Below are 26868 nucleotides of genomic sequence, written 5' to 3' on the forward strand. Positions count from 1 at the left end.
AGAAGACATGAGACTCCTGGGCCAGAGACTAAGGACTTTATTATTCACAGCATGGACATCTGCGTGTCTGTATAGTTCTACTTGTCCAGATCACATGGAGGTAGCATGTATGGGTCCAGATGAATGCTGCATACACAGTGGGGTGTATTACAGTAGAAAAACTCTGAACTAAGGGAAATCTAATATTTTATAATGACAGAAGAAACACTGTATCTTTCAGGGCTATAAGCCAATCTACTCTTTGCACAGGGGGTAGACACGACCTCTGTTTTCCAAGGTTGTTCGCTATACAAATATCCTTGAAATTTAGTCCTGAACAAAGAGCAGTTAAATGTGCTTGCAAGAAATGCAGAAACGTGGAAGACCCATTGAGAATATCTTCCAACATAATCTGATTTTTGTTTCTGAGAGATCCGAGTGCTAATAGAAATACATAAAGTTGCTCTACTCTGCTACTAATTTAGGGACTCTAAGAGACTTTTTACCATGGAGCCATCTCCATTCCTCTTTGCCTCCACTGTGTAGCAGCAACCCTATTTCCTGCAATGATTAGAATTAGTCACTATAACCACACCTTTTTACTAGTTCAACCAGTTTGCACTTGCAAACCCAAGTAACTAGGTGGCAGCCTCAGATTCTAATTTAATAAGACCATTGTTGTATTCCCAGTAGAAACATTCCTCCTTTGGATACTAAGAGTTCTTGACAGCAGAATTGGACAGAAAGCATAGATTTTGAAGGAGCTTGTTAGGTGTAATAGTGAGAGGAGACACTTCCTCTTTTAAACACTCAGTTATTGGTCTCATGTATTCTGTTTATGGGAGGTATAGTGTGAGATACGGATCACTAGTTTAGAACATCTACTACATCCTATAGGGCAGCACCCCAGCCTATCTCTCCCAGACCAAGGAATCACTGAATCTTCAGTAATCTGTTCCACTGGTATAAGTACAACTGCATCTGGGTAGTGATACAACCAGTGAAACCCATGGGCCTCAACTTTCTTTCATTGTAAGGTAGGTTAATTTTCATTCTGTTAACAGGAGACCATAGTAATAACAAAAAATTATTTAAACAGAAAACTATTACTCTTCATGTTTGATGCTCAAGATTAATAAATATTGACTTCCTCCTCTTCAAAGGCTGGAATTCATTGAAACACACAGATACCAGAGATATGGAGGTTAAAAAAAAGTCGGCTTTATTGCTTAAAGAATCTAAATTGGAAAATGTGGCTAGTGGTGTGGCCAAATGGGATTGCTAATGGTTTCTAAATACACAAACTTATTCTATTAATGCAAGCTGGACAAATTCAGTTTTCCCTTTACAGCATGCACAACAGTGGAAGTCAGGTTTTCATCCTCCTTGCAGGCAGGCTAGCTTCAAAAGGTGAAAAGAGAGGAAGGGGCTGAGTTTATTTTCCTGTCTCCAGAGCATAAAAGAGATTAACTTCTGGGGAGTAGTAAACAAAGTGTTGGGAGAAAAACTAGGTTATTATTCTGGTGGAATCTCCTCATAATAGAAACATGAAGCCTGGGGAAAGGAGCTAATCAAAGAGAATTAGTTTACAAATTTACAAATTTATAAATCTATCCTGTACCCTTTCACTTGCCATTTGACTTGATGAGCATCAGGTCAACCTGTATTTATTCTGAGAGCCCATGCTTTGTTGCCATCAACCTCCTGATATCACTCTGCATATGTAGACCACTGCATATACACCTAATGACCTGGCAAGGGTCTATTTGCTGTCACACTTGATAGCACTTGCTCTCTTTCTGTGCTTTTTAAAGCACCTTACTCCAAAAATGCTTCCCAACTTTGATAGAGATATACTTCTTTATATTGCACTTCACTTCATTGTGCTTTACAGATAATGGTTTTTTTTTGTTTTGTTTTGTTTTGTTTTTACAAATTGATGGTTTGTGGCAACCCTGCATCAAGCAAGTCTATTGGCACCATTTTTCCAATAGCATTTGCTCATTTTGTGTCTCATGTTTCATTTTGACAATTCTCACAGTGTTCCAAACTTTTTCATTATTATTAAACTTGTAGTGGTGATCTCGGATCAGCAATCTTTGATGTTATTATTATAATTGTTTCAGGGTGCCAAAAACTGCACCCATCTAAGATGGCAAACTTCATTGATAAATGTGTATATTCTGACTGCATCACTGACTAGCCGTTCCACCATCTCTCTCCCTCTCCTCAGATCTCCCTGTTCCTTAAGACACAAGCTGTGAATGCAAATGAGAAGTTCTTGAAGGAAATTAAAAGTGCTATTCCAGTGAATACACCAATGGTAAGAAAGCAACACAGCCTGACTGCTGATACTGAGAAAGTTTTAGTGGTCTGAATAGAAAAATCAAACCACAACATTCCTTTAAGGTAAAGCCTAATCCAGAGCAAGGCCCTAACTCTCTGATTTTACAAAGGTTGTGAGAACTGAGGAAACTGTAGAAGAAAAGTTTGAAGCCAGCAGAGGTGGTTCATAAAGTTTAAAGAGAGAAGCCATATTCATCACATAAAGGTACAAGGTGAAGCAGCAAGTGCTGATGTGGAAGTTACAGCAAGTTATCCAGGAGATCTAGCTAAGATCATTAATGAAGATGGCTACACTAAACAGATTTTCAATTGTAAACAAAATAGCCTTCTGTTGGAAAAAGATGCCACCCAGGAATTTCGGAGCTAGAGAGGTCAATGCCTGGCTTCACAGCTTCAGAGGACAGGCTGACTCTCTTGTTAGGGGCTACTACAGCTGGTAACTTTAAATAGAAGCCAATGTTCATTTGCTATTTTGAAAATCCTAGGTCCCTTAAGAACTGTCCCAACTCTCCTCTGCCTGCTCTATCAATGGAACAACAAAGCCTGAATGACAGCACATCTGTTTATAAAATGGTTTACTGGATGTTTTAAGCTCATTATGGAGACTTACTGCTCAGAAAGATGATCCTTTCAAAATAGCACTGCTCATTGGCAATGCACTTGATCACCCAAGAGTTCTGATGGAGATATATAATAAAATTAATGTCATTTTTGCTAACACAACATCCATTTTGCAACTCATGGATCAAAGATTAATTTCAACTTTCAAGTCTTATTGAGAAATCCATTTGTAAGGCCAAAGCTGCCATAGATAGGATTCTTCTGATGGATCTGGGCAAAGTAAATGGAAACCCCCCCTGGAAAGGATTCACCATTCTAGATGCCATTAAGGATATCTATGATTCATGGGAAGAGGTCAAAACATCAATATTAACAGGAGTTTGGAAGAAGTAACTGCAGATGTGGTGGAAATAACAAAAGAACTAGAATTAGAAGTGGAACCTGAAGATGTGACTGAATTGCTGCAATCTCATTGATAAAGCTTGAATGGATGAGGAGTTGCTTCTTATGGATGAACAAAGAAAGTATTTTCTTGAGAAGGAACCTACACCTGGTGAACATGTTGTAAAGAGTGTTGAAATGACAACAAAAGACCTAAAATGTTACATAAACTAAGTTGATAAAGCAGCAACAGGGTTTGGACGATTGACTCCAAATTTGAAAGAAGTTGTGTTAGTAAAATGGTTTCAAGAAGCACTGTGTACTCCAGAAACATCATTAGTGAAAGGAAAAGTACTGATGAAAGGAACTTCATTGTTGCCTTAAAGAAACTGCCACAGTCACCCAACCTTCAGCAACACCATCCTGATCATTCAGCAGTCATCAACATTAAGGCAAAACTCTCCACCAGCCAAAAGATTACTCCTCAGATGGTGGTAGCATTTTTTAGCAACAAAGTATTTTTTTTATTTTTTTAAAGATTTTATTTTATTTATTTGAAACAGAGAGAGAGAGAGAGCACAAGAGGGGGTAGGGTGAGAGGGAGAGGCAGACTCCCTGCCGAGCAGGGAGCCCAATGCGGGACTCGATCCCAGGACTCCGGGATCATGACCTGAGCTGAAGGCAGTTGCTTAACCAACTGAGCCACCCAGGCACCCAATGAAATATTTTTTAAATTAAGGTATGTACATTGTGTTTTTAGACACAATGCTATTGCACACTTAATAGACTATAGTATAGTGTAAATATTATTTTTATATGCACTGGAAACCAAAAAATTCATTCGACTTGCTTTATATTGATATTCACTTTATTGTAGTGGTCTAGAACTCGGTCTGCTATATCTCTGAAATATGCTTGTATTTAAAAGTTGCTAAGAAAGTAGATCTTAAAAGTTTTTATCACAAAAAAGAAAAATATTGTGGGATGGATGTAACTAGACTTATTATGGTGATCAATTCACATTATATACAGTTAACAAATCATTACACTGTATACCTGAAACAAATTTATGTCAATCATATCTCAATTAAAAATAAATTTAACTAAGAAACCATATTTTAAAAAAAACCCACAGTAATAACTGCTTCAGGCAAGATCCAAAGATGAATGAAAATTAGTGAAACTCCAGGGTGAAGCAGGATATTTGCATAAACTCAAATTATCTTCCTCAAAATATTTATTAATATGGTGGCTTTAATATATGTCCATAAATTCTGTGATACTCCTCTCTCCAGTAGGTGGATCTCTATTTCCTTCCCCTTCTGTGTAGGATGGAATCCTACCAAATACAGTCCAGAAAAGGAAAAACCAGTAACTTGAGAGTGGAGAAACCTGACAGCCTTAACCAAGTCATCAAGGTTAATATTACCAATAGTTGCTGACATCATGTACTCCCTGATATGCTATGAGAAGGGCACTTCATCTATGCAGTCATCTCCCCAACACCCTTAATTCTCATATAACCACCAGAAAACATCAGGCAAACCCAAACTGAGGACCATGCTACAAAATATCCAACCATTACCTTCAAAAGTGGCAAGGTCATGAACACAAGGAAAGACTGAAAGACTATTATATGAGACAGATGACTAAGATGTGACCACTAAGTGCAATGCGATATCCTGGACTGAATCATGGTACAGAAAATGGACATTAAATGAAAAACTGGTGAAAACCAAATGAAGTGTATAGTATAGTTAGTAATCTACTAATGCCAATTTCTTAGTTTTGATAATTGTGCAGTGGTTATGTATGATATTAACATTAGGGAAAACTGGATGGAAGGGTAGGCGAATTTTGTGTTATCTTTACAATTCTGTAACTCTAAAATTATTTCAAAATAAAACATTGTGTATATACCCACTTTATCTTTAAGAGTAATTTTTACCCATTCCTTTTACTTCTTGAGCTTCTATTTCCATTCCACGTCCCTCCTCAAATTTGATCCTAATGTAATTGTATATTTTCATACTCCGAAGTTTTATTCATCATCCCTATCATACTTCTTGGCAACAGCATTTGAATTTTTTAATTTCCTGTAAGCAAAAGTCTCCAGATGTTAAGGAAAAAAAAATTCTGCTTTGGGTTTCATTACAATTATTAATGGTCATTTGATCAAAGCAACATGTCAATACGCTTCAATAATCACTAAAGAAAAACAAGCGTTTATTGAAAATGCATTGCTTAATGAGAGGAACGAAGCTGTTTTTTTTTTCCTTCTTCCAATTAGCCCATGCGTTTGTGGGTGGATATTACTTCTTGCTGTAATGAGGTAGAATACTATCAATTCTGTTTTCTTTTCCTTTCCCTTTTTCCTTTAAAACAATTTAACCCTTGGGAAATCTTATCTACATAAAAAAGTAGGGGGGCATTTACATATTGTTATAATGCTATCACTCAATTCCTTGAGTTCCTTCTGGGTTACAAGCCAAACTTGATCAGTAATTTACTAAAGAAAAACTGAGACAGACATTAGCCAGAACATAATTAGTTAGTCATAGATGTAGTGTGGTCTTGTTTTAATATTCTCCTTGAGGAGGAGGGGAGGGCTTGAGTCTCTACAAGGTGATTACACATCAACAAGTGATTGAGGTTATTTTCTTCAATAAAATCAGCTCCCTTGGATTTGGGCTAAGGCCAAGACTGACCTAGCACATATTGAAATCTTGTCTACAACATCATAATGTGTATAAATAAGAAAACCAATTGCCTTCATATGGAAATATATATACATTTAACCGTCTGTCAGCTAACACTTCCATTAGGGCCTCCAACTTTCACGAGTGCCAAGAACCGAAAACACCCACAATGGGTTTGTCGTTAGCTCTCAATGTCCCCACCTGTTTTCATGATTGTTCATTGTTTGGCTCCACCAGTGAAACTTATGCGGGAGTCCAGGTTGGTTTTCTTCTGTAAACATTAAAGACACAGTTGAGGCCAAACCTTGTCCACAGGGGACTTCTCAGAGTCTAACTAGGGTTTGCGCCAAAGGTTTCCTTGAAACCACCCACACCCTGGCTCCCCGAGCACAGCCTCCAAGCATCTTGGATAAGGAGGTCCCAACAGTGCTTTGTGAGGACGGCGGTGAGGGGGATGTGGACAGCACTTGGTAGGACAGTGAACAGGCCACACTGTGCAACTTTACCCCGACTTCTGTGACAGTAACGGCCCCAATAGGCCCGAGCACCCGCGCTCAGAGGACAAGGTCGGCGTCACGCGGCCTCGAGCGCGCGCGCGTGGCATCCGACGTCTCTCCGCTTGTTGACGTAGGCCGCAGAGCGCGGAGCCAGCCTGGCCCACATAGCCCCGGGGGCGCTGTGCTGGCGCAGGCGCGAGCGCAGGGCCTAAGCCCAGTCGCGGAGACGGTTGGTGATTGGATGAGACTTGGCGGGGGGGGTGTTAGTCCGGGGACTGCAGGGACGCCACGAGGTGGCTTTTTTGAAAGACGCAACCCTGGGCGCGTGGCTCTTGCTCAGAGCCCCCGCAGCCAGAGGTTGAGGCCGGGAGGAAGAAGCAACGGCGTCGACAGCTGGGGCCGGCGAGCCCCGGGCCTGCGGCTCGGTCTCCGGCCTACGGGGCAGGAAGGACAATTTTGGTGGGTGGGAGTTGGGCTGGGAACCAGGCCGTTGAGCGTCTCGTGTTTTTAGGTTTTCTTTTTCTCTTTTTCCCTGAACCCCCAGTAGTTGTAAGGGCTTTCCCCGCGAACCGCTTTGACCCTTTACCCTTTTGTAGCAGTGCTTTGGAAAGGATATAGGAGGGATGAGCCCCGTGCCTGTTAAAAACTCTAGTCACAAAGTCATGACATCAAGTTAAAGAGATTTAGCTGTATGTCGTGGGAGTGTGTTTAAGCCATTTATGGAAATCTGTATATTTTTAATTTCAGAGTATTTTTATCTAGTACTTTTTTGTTTTCTGCCAATTTTCTTACGATTTGTAGGTGAGAAAATGTCTGGCAACAATGACTGGTTTCAGAGTTCCCGGGTCCCTAGCTTTGCTCAAATGCTGAAAAAGAACTTGCCAGTTCAGCCATCAACCCAGACGGTAACTACACCCACAGGATATTCTTCAGAAAGTTACAGCCTGTCGAGTATGGCTTCCAAGGTGACGCAGGTGACAGGTATGACTTCTTTTTCATTTGCAATAATGCCTTCGTTCTTTAAGATTCAGGGATGGCCAGTAAGTACTGTTGAGCCTCCAGGTTAAATGTTGCCTAGATATATATACATTTACCAGTGGCTGTGTCTCATTTGGAATTCCCATTTGACTCTGAACACTGTAAGAGGGCCATGGAAATCCTTCTCCTCGCTGCTCAGTTATTCTTTACTAACTGTTCAACCGCTTCAAGCCTGTCTTGCCTTTTTGAGGTGAGGTTGTGTTGGTCCTTTCAGGGAAGGGACTGGACTTACACACTGGTTTCTACTCCACATATCGCTTAGCGTAAGTATAAAGCAGGGACAAACACTTAAATTCAGTTGAATTCAGTGTGAAAAGTAAGATAAAATAGTGAATAGAAAACAGAAACTGATCTTAGTCCCAGCTCTGCATCTGTAGTCCAGGCCTTGGTGACGTGTAATGTGTTTAAAAAAAAAAAAAAAAGCTTTGAGAGCCTCTGAAGACCTTGACATCATTAAAATTCTGTGATTCTTTGATATCACTTCACGTTAGGACAATGATAGCATTTCTTTGCAAAAATGGTTTTACTACTCCAAAAGGGTATATGCATCAACAGGTTACACTCGTCATGTGTGCCAAAATTTTTTAGTAGAAACTTACTTGTAATGAAGAATACATATAACCAGATGTATCAGGGACAATCTTCCATTTTAGAGGAGGATTTAGTGCTTTTGCTTTTTTTTTTTTTTTTAATTTTACTGAACTGACAACTGTAACCATATATTTTTAGGTAATTTTCCAGAACCATTGCTTTCCAAAGGTCTTTCATCTATTTCAAACCCTGTCCTTCCTCCAAAAAAAATACCTAAGGAATTCATAATGAAATACAAACGTGGAGAGATAAATCCTGTGTCAGCTTTGCACCAGTTTGCACAAATGCAGCGGGTTCACCTTGACCTTAAGGAAACTGTAACAACAGGCAAGTGCAAAGTTGTGTCTGGTTATTACAGTACTAGAAGATATTTTCCTTTTAAAAGCAGGGCATATAGATAGTACTAAATTTGATTATTTTCTATATTTACAGAATTTGGGGTTAGGTAACTACTGGTATGTTTTGACACGTATACTTCAGAAAAATTTATATTCATATTTTTCTGCAAATAACAAATGTACAAAATTTTTACAATCAAGTTTTAATTTTTTGTGTATGGCTAGTTGAAATCCCATCAGCCTTGTGGATTATTTTCAGGTGTAAGTACTTGTAGACTAATCATACTTTTGAAGAGTTGTTGAATATTTGGACTATGATTATCTAATGAGAAGAATTCTGTGATGATGATGATACCTAACAAAATTATGGTCAAATTTAGCTTCTGAATTTCAAGGTTTAGCGGTGAAAATAGCACTTACATGATTGATACTCTATCTGCAGAATTGTCTGTGACTATTTTTCCATTCTCTCTTAAACCGCCCCCCAACCTGTAGAAGGCTGCAATAGTACAGATCAAATAAAATGCAAAAGCAGCCTCTAATCTCCTTACCTCCTGACCAACCAGTGATTAGAAAGAACTTTAGGAAAGTGGAGGGATGAGATAATAAGTGCTTTTAATAGACATGGACAGGGTAAAAGTATGAAAGTCAAAGAAACACAGTCCTTAAATATATATGTGCACAAATGTGTGTGTACAAAGACATCAAGTAGTTTGGGTTTTTAAGTTTTACCATTGCTAAATTTTGCCAATATGGGTCTCAAGTCATCCTTATAAAAGAATTTAAAGCTTTTGAGATTTTAGTTAAGATTGTCATAGTGAAGTTAAATTTCCAGTCTGTTCTTTTGGAGGAAATAACAGTAAACATGATAAAAATAGAGTCTTAATATATAAGGTGGAGTTTTCCTAGGTCCACTCACTGTAGGTTGGATTACTTCATAATCAATACTGTGGACTTAATTTTTGTGTCAATAGTTTTCCCTCCATTCTTCTCAGACTATTCTTGGAAAATGTAAACTATGGGTCACAGTAAGAAAAATAAATGTGTAAGGGCAAATCTTTATTGATCTGAGCAAAAGCTACTCAAAAACACAATCCATTGATTAGTAATGGTATTCACTTTGTTTGCATAGTACTAGTTGAATAATCTGAATCAGTAGGTTTAGTGATGAGACCACAGTATCAGTTTTTTAACAACTTTATAGGTGATTTAAATACATACTAAAGTTCGAGAATCTGAAGTGTGATAGGATGAAGCTTTAAAAGCTCAGCACTCTGATACAGAGTACTTAATGAATTTGATGGACGATATCTCACACATAAGAATCGTCTGGGCCATTAGTTAAAAATACAAAATATTCTCAGGTTTTGTAAATTTGGATTGGAACCTAGGTGATCATAAGGAAGGAACTTGTGAAACTGAAGTCATAGATAGAGGAAAGCAGTTTACTCAGATGCAGTCGGGAGTTGCTTATAAAACCTCAATGTACATCTTTAAAAACCCAGAAGTTAGTGTAATATGTGAGAAAATAATGATGATGAGGCTTATGTGGAGTGACATTGTACCTAGACATCCATAACCAGGTAGAATCTTAAGTAACTAAAGACCTTCTAAAGTCTGAATTACCAAATAGTAGAACTTAAACTGGAAAAATCTTTGCCCTATAAATTTAGATGATTCCATTTCATTTTTCATTAGGCAAAAATGAAAACTAGGTAAAAGTAATTGTGTAAAGGTAATCCTTCTAGGAATTTTGGGTGGCTGGACATTGAGTTTAATTCTTTAGCATATCTTCTCTATTATGTTTTGGTTTTCCTTGTGGATTCTCTCCCCTCCACTTGCCCTTAAGGCTGTGGTGGTGTGAATTGCTAACCATAACTCCCTGATAGGTTCACAAGATTTCTGCAAAGGGATCCCTTTTATTCTGGAACTTACATAAGAGTATCAGAGCACTCAGAAGATGGGAGAAATTCAACTTTATTGATATTGAGTTTCAGAAAGAGAGAGCTATTGCCAGAGGCTCCACATTTTACCTCTTATTGGTCATTCAGTAGGTATCTGGTTGCTTACTATTGCCAGGCTTCATTATACAAGACACTGTTGCTCCATGTATGATCTGTACTCTAAAGCTGTCCCTACTGTTCATGCTGAATCTGGAGCTAACCTGGCTGCTTGATAGGTTCCTCAGAACAAGTTCAGGGGCTCACCCAGATTTACTTTTAACCTGCATTGGCTCTAAAAAACAAAACACAAAACTGATAGGCCAAGATCGTTTTCCACAATTTTTATACTGGGATATTTTTCTCTATCAAATGTCATTTGCAAGATCATACTGTGAATTATTGCAGCATTCCTTCTGACTTCTTTTTCAAGGTAATATTATGGGACCATATTTTGCTTTTTGTGCTGTGGTGGATGGTATTCAATATAAGACTGGACTGGGACAAAATAAAAAGGAGTCTAGATCCAATGCAGCGAAATTAGCTCTCGATGAGCTTCTACAATTGGATGAACCTGAACCAAGAATGTTAGAAGCAGCAGGTAAATACTCTTGATTATAAAGTATTTTTAAAATGTATCTTTTTCCAGAAGGAATCACCTGAAGGATTTAATGAAGAGTTACATGGCAACTGCAAGATAGAAGTAGCAGAATTTATTTCCTTCCATTGCTATCTGATTGCTGACATGTTGATATTAGTTAAAATGCTCTCGTATAGGGGATTAAAAGTACACTTATGGTGATGAGTACTGAGTAATGTATGGAATTGTTGAACACTATATGGTACACCTGAAGTTAATATAATACTGTATATTGTACTGGAATTTAAAATAAAAATAGCAAAATAAAAAAATTAGTTTTATATAAAAAAAAATGCTCTTGTATGTTTCAGCACCATAAGCTATAAACATGTTGACTGAATTGTCTCACAATTTGTCAGATTCTCAATAGCTTCACATCTAGAAACTTGATTTTCTCTGTAATTTATTAGATTCTTATTATGCTCTTAATACTGTGCATTTAATGCTTAGAGTTTTTAAATGCAATTTTTGTGAAGTTTGCCTATCTATATTAAATTCAGTAATGGTAAAGCTACTTGAGAAAATAATGGCCTAAAGCAACATAGCAAATTAAACTCCAGAATCAGATTGCTCAGGTTGAAATATTGGCCTAAAGCAACATAGCAAATTAAACTCCAGAATCAGATTGCTCAGGTTGAAATATTGACCGTGGATAGGCAAGTTATTTGCTTTCTAAACCTGTTTCATCTTTTAAAACATGGGGACATTAAAAAAGTAATAAGTAATAAAAAATGGTGACTCTTGATAGTAACTACCTCCTATGGCTGTTCTTAGGATTAAATAAATAATGCATGCAAAGCTCTCAACCAGTGCTTGGTGAATAATTTGTAATAAAATGATTAGTAACTCTTATTAAATATTAATCAGTTTGAGGAATATGTTACCATTTTATATATGTGGTAGCATATAATAAGCAGTTTTTGTCAGTGGTCACTTAATGGTAGATTACATTTAGGTTTATCCATAAATAAGTTAACTTTAAAAAAACAAATTTGATTTAAGCAGCGACGATAAATTCGTTCTTTTTAAACTCAAATCATCACTTTTATTATACTATTGCTTTTTTTGTTTTTAGTCTATTCATTTTTTCTTTTGTAATACTTAAGCTCATTTTGTTCTTTAAGTTTAACTCTTATTTGATGGCCTTTTATTTTTGTTTAAAACCATTATTTAGTAATTAAAAATGATTTATTTTGCTACATGTAAGTTTTGATGTGTAGTTTTTTTCATTGTTTTCAAATAGTTTGTCATATATTAAGTACTTAGGAAAGTATTTTGTTAATTTTCATGTTATTTTCTGTTCACTATTTTTCAGATTAATTTTTCAGGGTTAGGTGTGATTTTATCTTATATATGCTGGCAATATAAATGTCATTATCTTTATTTTATTGAAATACTTTGATTCTTACATGTTATTTGGCCTATAAAAAGCAATGATGCAGTGATTTCATTTTGTTAGAGAGTATAAGAAATTTTTAAAATCAGTATAAAGTTATTTCTTTTTAATCTTGCATATTTTATATATGTTATGTATGTTTTGGGTCTTGAAATTTTTTTTAATTCTCACAGTGCTACTTTTAGTTACCTTTTGTGTTTGTTTAATATCTTTATCCTGTTTTGCTTTTAATAATTTTCTTTGCATAAAATTGGTTGTTATATGTAAACAATGAATCGTGGATCACTACATCAAAAACTAATGATGTATTATATGGTGATTAACATAACATAATAAAATAACATTTAAAAATTAGATTTTTTTGACATAAAGAATATTTCAATAAAAAATTTAACATTTGCATTTATTATGAATGGTAAGTGTCATGTTATGGTTTTTTTTTTCCTTTTGTCCTGTGGATAATGTTTTCATTGTTTTTTCTTTTAAATATTTGGAGGGTCTGTACCGATTTTAACCTAGAAATTTCTCTTTGATATGAATTCAATTTTGATAATTTTGAGTTTTGATTTTATCACTTGATAATTTCGCTATCTTTACTAATATTCATATTTGTTCATCATTCATTTATTCAGTCTCACACTGATTTATCCTCTGGGTGAACAAATCCTACTCACCTGGAGTTTAGTGTGATGAGTGATTTATTTCTTTTATAGATATGCCTTTGCCCTTCCAGAGTCTTTAACAAATTAATGTGAAATGCAGAATCGGTGACAAATAATATTCTTAAGGCATTCCTTCAGTATATTAATGGGAATTCTTTATATGTGATTATTTTATCAGCTATTGACCCACCTAGGTATATCCCCAGCAATATTTTCCCAGGTTCCTTCCAACTGTAGCATGCTAGAATCAGTAAATCTATATTTTCAGGATGTGCTGTGTTCCAAGGACTGTGGTAGGTATTGGGAATCAAAAATCAAGTAAGATCTGTCCTCTACCCTCAAGAAACTAAAATGCTTTGTTGAAATTACATTAAAACATGTCTACAGAATTTCCCAAGCATCTAATTTAATTGTCAGAAAAGGATGTTTATGATTGGCTTCTAATGATAAATACTTTTTCCCTAAGGGTCTTTAAAATGCTTATCTAGGGCTAACAAATGTTTTGCCTGGTGGGCTACAGTTTTTAGTTTCTAAATATCTATGTTTTACCTTCTCTGTGAAAATCAAGGTAGCACTTCCCCATCTCCACTGATACCCCTTTTTATATTCACCATTGTTTCCTCAAAAGTCACCAGTAGTACCTTAATTATGATTAAAGGTTTTTTTAATAATGTATTTTTTCTTCTCACAGAGCCTAGTAATAATTTAATAATTCAATTAGGTCACCTTTTTCCTTACATTCTTTAAAATGTCCTAAACAGCTGAGTTTAAAGATTTATTTTTCTTGTGAAGGGATATGGAAGATAAGAGCTGAGTATTTCTTTTCTTTGCTGTGAGCTTTATATCAGTTTTTCTGATCTATTCATTTATAACATAAAACCTAAAAAACTTATTTTTAATTTTTTCAAAATTCTGAACTCATCAAAATTATTTTCCATGTATATCTTTTCATATTTTGTACATGTTTTTAAAGTATAATCTTATTTTTTTAATCATACAAAGCTTCTTGCTCTAGTTTTTTCAAGGATAGTGTTATTAATGATACTTTAAGTTTTGAAAATCTTAACACTTTAAAAAAAAATTTTTTTTTTTAATTTTTATTTGAAGTAAGCTCCATGCCCAACATGGGGCATGAACTCAGTGACCCTGAGATTGAGTTGCATGCTCTATTGACTGAGCCAGCCAGGCACCCAGAAAATCTAACACTTTTTGACACAGTGATTTAAGAATCTGGTTCTAGGGGCACCTGGGTGGCTCAGTTGTTAAGTGTCTGCCTTCGGCTCAGGGTCCTGGGATCAAGCCCCGCATCGGGCGGAAAGTCTGCTTCTCCCTCTCCCTCTCCCCCTGCTTGTGTTCCCTCTCTTGCTGTGTCTCTCTGTCAAATAAATAAAATCTTAGAAAAAAAATGTTGTTCTAAGTTTATTTCAGTACTCCTTTTTAAAAAATCATTTAAAAAGTTCTTAGTGTAGTCAAATAGAATTTTGTAATGCATATATATAAAACAAATTTTAATATCTTAACCATTTTAAATGTACAGTTTAGTGTGAAGTACATTCACTATGTTGTGTATCCAATATCCAGAACTCTTTTCATCTTGCAAAAACTGAAATTCTATACCCATTAAACAATTATTCCTCATCTTCCCCTCTCCCCCCTCACACCAAGTTCCTGGCAATTACCATTCTACTTTCTGTCTGTATGAATTTGACTATAGGTATTGCAAAGTGGAATCATATAGTATTTGTCTTTTTATGGCTGGCTTTTTTCACTTATAATGTCCTTAAAGTTTATCTACATTGCAGCATGTGCCAGAATTTCCTTCTTTTTTAAGATTGAATAATATTCTATTTTATGTATATACCACATTTTGTTTATCCATTCATCCATTGATGGTTACTTGGATTGCTTCAACTTTTGGCTATTGTGAATAATGCCGCTATTAATGTGGGTGTACAGATAGCTATGACATTCTGGTTTCAATTCTTTGGATTTCATTCCCAGAAGTGGAATTGCTGGATCATTTGGTAATTTTATATTTAATTTTTTTAAGAACTGCCATATTGTTTTCCATAATGGCTACACCATTTTACATTCTTACTTATAGTGCACAAGGGTTCCAGTTTTTCCACATCCTCACCAACACTTGTTTGTTTTTTTTTTTTTATAGTAGCCATTCTGCAGGGTATGATGTGGCATCTCATTGTGACTTTGACTTGCATTTTCCTATTGATAAATAATGGTGAGCATTTTCTCATGTGCCATTTGTATATCTTCAGAGAAATGTGATAATTCCTTTCCCCATTTTTGAGAGGGATTATTGGGGTTTTTTTGTTGAGTCTTAAGAGTCCTCTCTACAGTAATTCCTTCCTTACTCAGGGTTTCACTTTCCACGGCTTCAGTTACCTGTGGTCAGCTGTGGTCTGGAAGTAGCTTATCCTCCTTCTGACATATCAGAAGGTAATAGTAGCCTAACACTGTCACAGTGCCTATGCCATTCACTTCATCTCATCACATTTTAAAATCTCACATCACTACAAGAAGGGTGAGTACAGTACAATAATATATTTTGAGAGAGAGCGAGACTATGTTCATATAATTTTTATTACACTATGTATGTTATTCTATAATTGTTAATCTCTTATTGTGCCTAATTTCTAAATTAAATTTTATCATTAGGACATACGTATAGGAAAAAACATATCATATGTAGGGTTTGGTATTATCTGTGGTGGAACTAATCCCCTCAGGTAAGGAGAAGGCTACTTTGTATTCTGGATATCAGGCCCTTATTAAATATGTGATTCGCCAATATTTTCTCCCTTTTTGTGATTTGCATTTTTACTCAGTAGTGGTTTTTGATTCACCAAAGTATTTAATTTTGATGAAGTTGCAATTTTTTCTTTGTTGCCTCTTTTAGTGTCCTATCCAGGCAATTACTGCCAAATCCGGTGTCATCATCAAGCTTTTCTTCTGTTTTCTTCTAAGTGTTTCATGGTTTTCACCATTATGTTTGGGTGTTTGATGCATTTTGAGTTAATTTTTGTATATGGGGTTAGGTAGGGGTCCATCTTCAATCTTTTGCATGTGGATATCTGGTTTTTCCAGCATCATTTATTGAAAAGACTGCCCTTTCCCCCTTTGAATGAATGATGCTGGCCCCCTTGTCAAGAATCATTTGAGAAAATATGTTGAGAATTTATTTCTGTGTTTTCTATCCCATTGGTCTATGTATCTGTCTTTATGCTATTACCATACTGTTTTGATTTATTGTCACTTTGTATTAAGTTTTGAAATAGGAAGTGTGAGTCCTTCAACTTTGTTCTTTTTCAAGATTATTTTGCCTATTTGTACATGGTGCTTTAAAATGCAGGCCAACTTGTGCAGTCATATTTTCTTTATTGAAATTATTTGTGCTTGATGAACAGGATTTAATATTTTTGGTTTTCATTCTACCTGAGCCCAACTCTCTTGAGTAAATGGAAAAAATCCATCTTTCTCTGAGTTTTTAAAGTTCTGCTTAAAGTCCAGAGTGTATATATCTCATTATAGTTAGCCTTTGTTTAACTAACATGAGCCACAGATGACATTGCCAGTCTTTCCTTGCTAATTCTAATGTATTCAGTCGGTATTTTGTCTTACTCAGAATTAAGTCTGGAAGAGCAGTATTTTTTGCTTCGTTTGTTCTTATGAATGATTCTTGAAAGATACTAATTTAGTTGAACCTTTGCTCTTGGAAACTCTGCATTTAAACTTTTCTGTTTTTTTGTTTTGTTTTGTTTTTTTGGTTTAATGTCATGTTCTTTTTTTGTTTTTCCTGGATTCCCTAACTCGGGATCTAATTTGGAAAGCCATTGCAAAGAATGAGACTAAAAGCTTTGAAAACCTTGAATGTAGTATCCCCCTAGGAAAAAGTCATAACTTTTACTTGTTGAATTTTGATACGTTAATTTTAAGTATTTTGCATAGTATTACTGTAAATAGAAAATTGTTCATGAGCATTTAAAACAAGGTTTCATTCTAAACGCTTTTTGGAATGTGGCATCTATGACAGCACAAACCATATAGCAGCATAAAGTCAGGAAATCCCTAACTGTATAATTTTAGTATAGAAAAGACATTTATCAAGGCTGAACTAATGGGTATTTGATGGCCTAGAGTTGGCAGAACTATACAGAAAAAATAATCATTCTAAGATTGCTGTTGATTATAGAATAGTAAAATACCTGTTCTTTGGAACATTGAAGTTTCATGTTTCTTTATGTTGTTTTTGTTTTTTTACAGGTCCTCCTCCTATCCCTGCAGAGCCTTTTGTTTCACCTGAACCAGTATATGTCTCAAAAGTACATTATGGTAGGAAAATCCTTTATGATGTTCTTTTTTAGAAGAATAACCCATTAAAAAATTATAATTCAACATATAATTAAAATATGCTTAGGTATGAAAATATACATTAGTATGTTATCATTCAAACCTGTCACACTTCTACAAGGAGGAGAATTTCCTTTTGTACTGTGCTAAAAAAGAGAAATAAGGAAGGGAGAGGAAAGATTGAAGAAATGGCTTTTTTTCTATAAGGAGGTGGTTCATCAGTTTCATATAGCTGCTTTTTTTGAGGATGCTTTGCTTTAGTAGGCTTGTCATCAATGAAAACCGATGGCTTTCTGGTGCTTAATGGTTGGGACATTTATGTTAAATCTATTTACTTTTAATGGCAGTTATTTGTCGCTCAAGCTCAAGAAAACTACAACTACAATTGCAGTTACTAATTGTATGGTCTACAATCAGCTACTTCTCCATGTACCTTAATTTTTTCATCTATAAAATGGCTGTAACAATAATTATCTCATAGTGTAATTATGAGGATTAAATGAATTCATACATGTAAAATACTTAAATCAGTGCCAGTAGATGCTTCCTAAATAGTAACCTTTTATTATAACACTTTGTCATATTCGACATTGTGTGGTGGTATTTGTATACTTTTCCTATCAGATTATGAATCCTCTGAAAATCAGGAAATTATTTCTACATGGCTTACGTATAGTTAACACTTCAGACTTCAAAGTTTAGAATACTTATAGAATTAAAATGGAAATGAGCCTTTCTTTCTCTGGAAAGGTCTGGAGATTAGGGTTTGAAAACCAACTTTATGCCTATTCAGACTTGGTTTGTCCATTTATTTTTTAATTTACATTATCTTTCTAAAACAGAGAAAAACTGTGCACATTTGTGAGCCTTGTTTGGAGTAAAAGGCCCAGACCAGGGAAAATAGTCCTATTCAAATGGCAAAATTCACCAAAGTTTAATACAGTAATTTGATCTAACAGTCATAAGAATTGATGAAAAGAAGGGAAGTGAGGGATGAATCCAGCAATAATCATCCCTGACTATGGGAGAGGGCTCTAGTCTGTCTTTTCAGCCTCTGTGGGCAATTTCAATGAATAGTAAGACAGAATCTTGGTCAGTGACCAACAATATGGATTAATATTACCCTGAGAAAACAGATCAGTCTGCGAGGAAGAAAGATGTGGTTAACAGTATGTTTAAAGGAATACATGATTAGAGTCAAGTTTAGTAGGCTCAGACAGGAGTCAGGTTGTCAGAAAATGGAGAGCCAACCTCATCCTTCAAGCTTATGGGTAAACATAGGAGTTGGATGTTGTTGCCTTTGAAGAAAAAAGATTTGAGACCCACAGTAATTTCCAAAACATATCCTGTTGGGCCAGTTATAGAGTGTATCACTATTTCACAGCCTGTCTGCTTTGTTCTATTTCTAACTGGACCATATTTCATTAAAAATAGCAATTATTGGGGTACCTGGGTGGTTCAGTTGGTTAAGTGACTGCCTTCGGCTCAGGTCAGGATCCCAGGGTCCTGGGATTGAGCCCTGCATCTGGCTCCCTGCTCGGCAGGGGGCCTGCTTCTCCCTCTTCCACTCCCCCTGCTTGTGTTCCCTCTCTCGCTGTCTCTTTCTCTCTGTGTCAATTAAATAAATAAATAAAATCTTTTTTAAAAATAGCAATTATTTTGGGGTGCTTGGGTGGCTTAGTCCATTCAGGTTCTGACTCTTGATTTTGGCTCGGGTCATGATCTCCAGGTTGTGAGATGGAGCCCCGCATTGGGCTGCATGCTGAGCGTGGAGTCTGCTTAAGATTCTCTCTTTCCCTTTGTACTTCCTTCCCCCCCCTAAAAATTAAACAAATAAATAAAAAATTTTAGAAAGTGATATTTTGGCTCTGAAGATAGGTTCAGATTACCCATGATACTGAAGATCACTTGAAATTTGCTACTCGAAATCAAAGAAATGGTGTTAAATGGCATTATGAATGTCATATTTTTATCTTATCCTTAATTTTCAGTAATTTGGGAGAATATTTTATTTCCTTAATAGCCAGGGTGTATGTATAAGGAAAATGGTGTTGCACTTGCTTTTTATTTTTTTACATGCATTGGTAATAAGAGATACATTTAGTAACTGAGACTTGGTTATATTCACAATATTATTTCTTCAACACTGAATTAAGATCAAGAGGTATACTGGTATGTTGTTAAGTCCCAGATGTACTTTATGATATTTAAGAGCAACCTTTAAATGTGTAGCAGAATATTTTTTTGCCCCATACACAATTATTTTATTTTATTTATTTTATTTATTTGACACAGAGAGACACAGCGAGAGAGGGAGCACAAGCAGGGGGAGCAGGAGAGGGAGAAGCTGACCTGAGCCGAAGGCAGACGCTTGACAACTGAGCCACCCAGGCGCTCCGCCCCATACACAATTCTTGTTCTATACTAATCTCTGTGTGTTTTTCTACTCTATATCATAACACAGTACTTGCTAACTATATATGACATGATCAAACAAATTATGGTACATTCATTCTATGGACTCATTAAGAAGGATGAGGTAATACTAATGTCTACCCTTGAGTGATGTCCAAGATCAAGTAAATGCAGAAGATGCATTTTAGCATGAGCCAGTTTTTGTTTTTTGAAGTTATATATATTTGTAGATTCTCAAAATTTCTATTAGAAACTGGTAACATTGCCTGCATTTGGTGGGGGAACTTCTGAATGTATATTTTTATACTGCTGTTTCTGTGAAAAAAAAGTTAAATTTGGGGTGCCTGGGTGGCTCCTTCAGTTAAGCTTCTGCCATCCCAGCTCAGGTCATGGTCCCAGATCCCGGGATGGATCCCTGCATCAGGCTTCCCACTCAGCGGGGAGTCTGCTTTCCCCTCCAACCCTCCCCTGTCTTGTGCTCTCTTGTGCTCTCTCTCTCTCCCTCTCAAATAAAATTTTAAAAAAAGTTAAATATCATTAAATGGATACTGCTTCTTCTGTATCGTGAGTTTTTGGTGATATGCAGAGCCAAGTTGCTGAGTACTTCTCGTATTTTTACTACGTAAGGACCAAAGACTAATTTATACACCACACATTGGTTTTGTTGTACCAACTTTAGTGAAATATGTGTTAGTATGCAGTTATAGTAATAATTGGCACCTCCACATTATATGCTTTGTGATGAGATAGAAGAATATAGCTATTCATTCTTTTTTCTCTCAGAGCTTCATTGTGCAATTAATTTTGTGATTGTTCACATTATTCCTGATCATGTGAATTTGTTTTTGCCAAGAAGAGAGCATTAACAATATTAACAGAGAAAAATTAAAGTTTAACAAATAAACAAAAGCATGTAAGTGGCCTAACTGAAATGCATTGTGTCCCATTAGCAGAATGTTAGCTGAGATTGTTAACATCATACTTGTATCATTTGTGTGCTTTTTTTATTGTAATGATTATTAAGTAGGTAAAAATGATTTCTGTGAAAATTATAGTTATTCATATAATGATGACAACAAAGTTGTTTCATTGCTTTTTTTCCTCTAAAAATATGAAATGGACTGCAAACCACTTGATAGACTACTTAGCAGCCATCATGAAACATCAGGAACTATCAGTGGCTTACAATTAACCTTTGAAAAACACTATATTAGGTGATTCTGCAACCTCTCATTCTCTAGAACAGTGGTTCTCCAGTAGGGATACACAAAGCGACAAATGGCCAGGGCCTTATCCAAGAATCTAAACTTTAAGCTCTGGAGTTTTCCATAAAGCTCAATAATATAGTCTTTTTTTAGATTGAATGCTTTAAAATATCAATCGTGACATAAATTATAATTTGCTCTCCCATATCTATAAATTACAAACTTACTCAATTTTAATGTTATATAATAGGAATAATAGAGGCCTCTGGGAGAAAGTACCATGTCTTCAAATTCATATTCCATTTAATTTTTTTCCAGAAGGGAGATATATTCAGTATGCAAAGATTTCACAGATTGTTAAAGAAACATTTAATCAACTAATTTCTAATCATTCAGAATATCTGAAATGTAGCAATTCCTTGGCTGCTTTTATAATTGAAAGAGGTAAGTCCAAATATTTGGGATGTGTTGGTTTGTAGAACAACTATTAAATATCCTAATCATTTGAGCTATATATAGTAGTATTTTAACTATCTTTGACCCTTTTTACAACGGTGTTGCATTGATTGATTTGAAGTGGCCTTTTCTAGTGGGCGTAGATCATTAAATACAAAGGCTCTCAAAATTAAAGTATACTAACCAGAAACTAATAGAGAACTGCAGAATGGTAAAATGACTAACATTTTAAACAATAACTCTGTTGGAACTACTACCAACCTGAAATCTAATTTTCATTGTAACAAACATTGAGAAGGTCTAGATAAAAATGAACAAATTTTCTCTTTTAAGTAAGAAAGGATTACAATATGAAAAATCATGAAACTGTGTTTTTTTTTCTTGTGGGTATTATGATATGATTCCAACTACATTTTATCTTTTATTTACTCTTTAGTGTTCTAGGTTGATCATTAATTAAAAGTATTAGGATTTTATATTCATTTCCGAGTAAGATATTAGAGATGATATAAAACAAATTTGAGATTTGGTTCCTATTCTTAAGGAGTTTTTATAATTTAGGTGGGGAGAGAAGATATACATAGATATGGATATCTATATATAAAATCTATATCTATGTCCATAGATATGTTTATATATAAAACTATATATATATCTATATACAGATACCTATATATAAAATTATTTTCTGTAATCCAAAAATGCATGAAAATTCATAGATAGAGAACTGATCATAGATAGTAGAGAACTGATAGAGTTAAAATCTTTGGGTACTAAACTTTAAGTGTTAATAAGACTTGGATAAATAGAGGAAAGGACATTTTTGGAGAGAAAAAGACATAAAGGAAGAAAGCAGCAGTGAGAAAACTTTATGGAACAATGAGAAATTTATTACTAGTGCAGACAAGTATATATATACAGGGGTAATACAGAATATACTTAGGTTGATAAGATGTTACCAGATTATGCAGTCATTTAAAATCCAGTCAGAAGTTGGATTTAATGAGATAGATAGTAAGTGGTGAAAGATTTTTGGTCAGGGATTGATATAGTACTCTAATTGTTGGGAACAGCAGGAGACTTAGCTCTGCTACTTAAATGACTTTGGGCATGTTATATACTTAATATCTCTGCTTCGGTTTTCTTCTAACTTCTTAAAAATAGAAATCTCTACTTCATGGAGTTACTAGGATTAGATGTGATAATATAAATAAAATATTTGGCACAGTACTTGGCATTTAGGAAAAGCTTAAATTACCCATTTGTAATGATTAAAGTAAGTTGATGTTTAAGCAATAATTGCCAACATTTTTTTTTTTTTAAATACTACGAGGATTGGGCCTGAATTAGGGAATCATAACTTAGGTGACTGTGATGGAGCTGCTTATGTTAGAGTTGAGATAGACATGAATGAACAGGGAAAGAAAATATTTTTTTAGAAATTGATGTGATAAGGGGCATCTGGGTGGCTCAGTCGTTAAGCATCTGCCTTCAGCTCAGGTCATGATCCCAGGGTCCTGGGATCGAGCCCCGCATCAGGCTCCCCGCTCTGCGGGAAGCCTGCTTCTCCCTCTCCACTCCCCCTGCTTGTGTTCCCTCTCTCGCTGTGTCTCTCTCTGTCAATAAATAAAATCTTAAAAAAAAAAAAAGAAATTGATGTGATAAGATGAAAGTGACAACAAATGATAGATGAAATGAGATGAATAAAACAACATTTCAAGTTCACATAGAGAACGGTGTTTCCATATACACTGGAATGTGGAAGCTGATGTGAAGTTGTGTGCATAGCATGGATGAAAGTAATAAATCTGGTTTTAGAAATACGGTTGTGAATGTGGGGTGGGGAAAGACTGAGTAAAATCAAGTACATATTCCTGGAGTGACTCACACAATCAGTACATACTTAAAATGTATTAGAAACCTCAAATGGGTATTCCTCACTGCCCAGCCAGCCTGTGTCTCCAGTAGGGTTGATCACATTCCCTGAAATGTCCATTTCATACTTACCTTTGTCCTCAAATATCCTACATCCTCTCTTCCAACCTTGCTTTCAACTAATGGCCATGCCTCATAATTTTTAATTGTGTCTGTAAGAAGCTGTCAAATCCAAACTTCCTTCTGTTCTCTACCACCAAATCTATGTAATTCCTTGCATTTGTGCTCATTTTCTCTACTGTGAGTGGAAGAAGGATCTTTCCTCTTATAGCTAATCCCTTCACTTAAATTTTGGTTCCATTCCCTCTCACATCTTGATGCATTGCTTCTTTTGGTTATCCCCTCTTTTTCCTGCCTTATCAAACTAGCATCTCCCTGAAACATGGCAGGTCGAGTTACAGAGTTGAAATAGAAACTGAGTATTTATAACTCAGAACTTTACATCTCCATTCCAGAACTTACACTGACACTATATACTTTTACCATCACCATCCCCTCCTTACTAGAGCAGCTACATTTGTGATAATGGAACTTTTTGTTTTTCCCATCTAATTTTATTCCTCCTCCAGCTTTCTCCATCTCAGTAAATGGCATTTTCCCAGTTGCTCAGACAGACGAAAAGGCTAAGTCCTTTCCCTAATACCCTAAAATTTATCTCTAAGTTTTATTATGTCTCCAAACTCTCAGATCCGATTATTCTTTTCCAACCACCCTTCATTACTCAAGTCTTAAGTCATTATGTCTTCAGCTTCTTGGACTTATAGCATTCTCCACATAAAGGAGTGAACTTAAAATGTATCCCAGTATGGTTTTTCACTCCCTTACCCTCAGTAGCTTCATCATAGCTCCTCGGTAAAATCCACAGACTCCTTAGCATGGTTTATGATGCCTCATTTTCTAAACTCATCTTATGCCATTCCCTTCACTCTTTCCTGGAGCAGCTATACTGGTCTCTCTTTGCCCAGGGTCTGCACAAGCTCTTTCTTTTGACTGCAATACCCTGTACCTCACTCATGCTGCTCACTCTTCTTACTGAAACTTAAATTTCAATTTTATAAAGAGAGATTCTGCAGCTAGTTTGCATGAGGTAACCTTCCCCCCATTATTCTTTACATTGGCCCCATATTTTTTTTTCCTTTAACGCACATATCACAGTTTGTGGTTTGTTTAGTCTTTTTCTGTCTCCTATTAGAAGCTTCATGAGGGCATGTCTTGCTCAACATTTTATTCCTAGCATCTACTTTAGCACCTGGAACTTTGTTTGAGAGTCTAAAATTACAGATTTTCTGAAATCATCAACATGGAAGTAAAAGAAAAAACAAGAGGAGCATATTCTAGAGAAAAAAGAGCAATGAGCTTAGTGACTACACTATAGAAAGGCCTCATAGGATGTGAAAGGAGAAAAGAATTGTATAAGGAAATCTCGAATGGGGTACAGCAAAAAGTAAATGGAGCAAAACTATTAGAAAAAGAATAAGGTGCTTTTCTCTTTAAAAAAGCAGTTTTAGGGGTGCTGGGGGGCTCAGTCAGTTAAGCATCTACCTCCGGCTTAGGTCATGATCTTGGGGTCCTGGGATTGAGCCCCGCATCGAGACCCGCATCAGGCTCCCTGTTCAGTGGGAAGCCTGATTTTATTATTTTATTTCTTTGACACAGAGAGACATAGTGAGAGAGGGAACACAAGCAGGGGGAGTGGGAGAGGGAGCCCGACGCGGGGCTCTCTGCTCAGTTAGGAGTCTGCTTCTCCCTCTGCTCCTCCCCCCTGCTCGTGCACACACACTCTCTCAAATAAATAAAAAATCTTTAAAAGAGCAGTGTCAGTAGAACAGAGAAACTTTGATTTGTAGAGAATTTGAGTGGATTAAGAAAAAGAGCCACTACAGATAACTTTAAGGCAGAAGTGGAATGGCAAATGAAGTCTCTAGTAAGCCAAACATATCTAGATGTAGAAGAAATAAATGCATGTTTGAAAACTAAGGATATCTGATGATTTTATTGATTGTGGCAAAATTTTAAATGAATTATTATAAAATAACTTTTTTTTATTAAAATGCTATTGAACTATTAAAAAAATTGGTTCCTAAAACTCTTATTTGGAACCGTGAAATTTTTCCATCTTTTTGGTCAATATAAGTAATTTTAAAAATGGCAAGGTAGAGGTTGAACATAGGCAAGAAGAAGGTCAAAATAACCTGCTACTGTTAACCTTTTCCTTTCAGCTGGACAGCATGAAGTTGTAGCTATAGGCACAGGTGAATACAATTACAGCCAGTGCATTAAGCCAAATGGAAGAGTGTTACATGACACTCATGCTGTTGTTACAGCAAGAAGGTCTCTCCTTAGGTAAGGTAACATGTATATTTAATGCCACCAAATATTAATGCTTTCAGCCCAAAGTAACCACCTATCGGTATCTTTATTTACAAATGGAATTTTACTGATCATTGAGCCATGGATATGACAGTCTTTCCATGTCATTTTTGAAAAGCTTACAGTAACTGCAGTGTCCATAATCTGTGGATTTTAGTGGCCTCTATTATCAAGACCTTATGAACTCAGTTTTAAGAGTTCTACAACTTTTTTAAATATACTATCTTTATTACTGATCAAAGTAATTGGAATATATAGCTTTATATCTGGACCAAGTAGGCTTGGTAATATTCACCCCCCCAAACTAGTCATACTTATCCAAAGACATTGCCGGAAACCAGTAAGCTTCCATTTATGAGGTCTATGCAAAGTTTACTATATAGCAGAATGTAGATATGGTATTCTTTTTTTTTTAATTAAAGTATAGTTGACATGCAGTGTTATACATGTTAATGTTCAACACTCACTACACTCACCACCATGGTAAGTGTAGTCACCATCTGTCACCATATGATGTTATCACAGTATTACTGATTCTATTCCCTGTGTTATACTTCTCATCCTCCTGACTTGTTTGTTTTATAACTGTAAGTTTGTACAGGCTGGCAGATCTCAAAGAGAGAGAAAAGGGCTGAAGTGAGCATACCTAGTTTCTTTTCCCAAATTCTTCAGTAGTCACTCTGCTCCTTACAAAAGGAGTAAATAGCAGGTAGGAGAGAGAAGCCAGGAATGTTACTCCTTAGAAGATCCTTCATATGAAAAGTGAGAAATTTGTTTTCTTCTCCAGAATCCACCAGATTTGGGTTCTGTTAGGCCATTGAGCTTACTTTTTATAAAACTTTTTTATGGAAATTTTCAAACACAAGTTAGACTAGGATAATGAATTCTATCATTCAGTTAATCAGCATTCTGATACCAGTATCCAATGATCATACCTAATTATCAGCGTATCTAGTTATCAGCATTCTGCTGTTCTTATTTAACCTATGCATCCTCACTTTTTGTTGATGGTATTTTCTTTGGTAGAGTATTTTAAAACAAATTTAGACAT

The 26868-nt window shown here is 35.8% G+C and overlaps 1 protein-coding gene and 1 long non-coding RNA gene across 6 annotated transcripts in view; one reads left to right on the forward strand and one right to left on the reverse strand.

The window, feature by feature from the left end:
- Window positions 1-5480: 5480 nt before the first annotated feature.
- LOC113925936 lies at window positions 5481-6612 on the reverse strand. The gene is made up of 3 exons (XR_003521090.1): window positions 6473-6612; window positions 6168-6237; window positions 5481-5589 (listed from the first exon to the last, which is right to left on the reverse strand). It is a non-coding gene; the product is annotated as an uncharacterized LOC113925936 (long non-coding RNA).
- Window positions 6607-26868, forward strand: part of ADAD1 (adenosine deaminase domain containing 1) — a 113486-nt gene continuing 93224 nt past the window's right edge. For 2 of the 5 annotated variants that reach the window (XM_027600636.2, XM_027600635.2), the window contains exons 1-7: window positions 6712-6922; window positions 7265-7444; window positions 8231-8419; window positions 10804-10971; window positions 17350-17418; window positions 21375-21500; window positions 25667-25790. In XM_027600636.2, the coding sequence (XP_027456437.1) occupies window positions 7273-7444; window positions 8231-8419; window positions 10804-10971; window positions 17350-17418; window positions 21375-21500; window positions 25667-25790 (848 nt within the window). In that variant the 5' untranslated portion in view covers window positions 6712-6922; window positions 7265-7272. The other 3 variants (XM_027600634.2, XM_027600633.2, XM_027600637.1) reach the window with 3 other exon arrangements.

This window comes from Zalophus californianus, chromosome 2 (genome assembly GCF_009762305.2).
Source record: "Zalophus californianus isolate mZalCal1 chromosome 2, mZalCal1.pri.v2, whole genome shotgun sequence".
NCBI lineage: Eukaryota > Metazoa > Chordata > Mammalia > Carnivora > Otariidae > Zalophus > Zalophus californianus.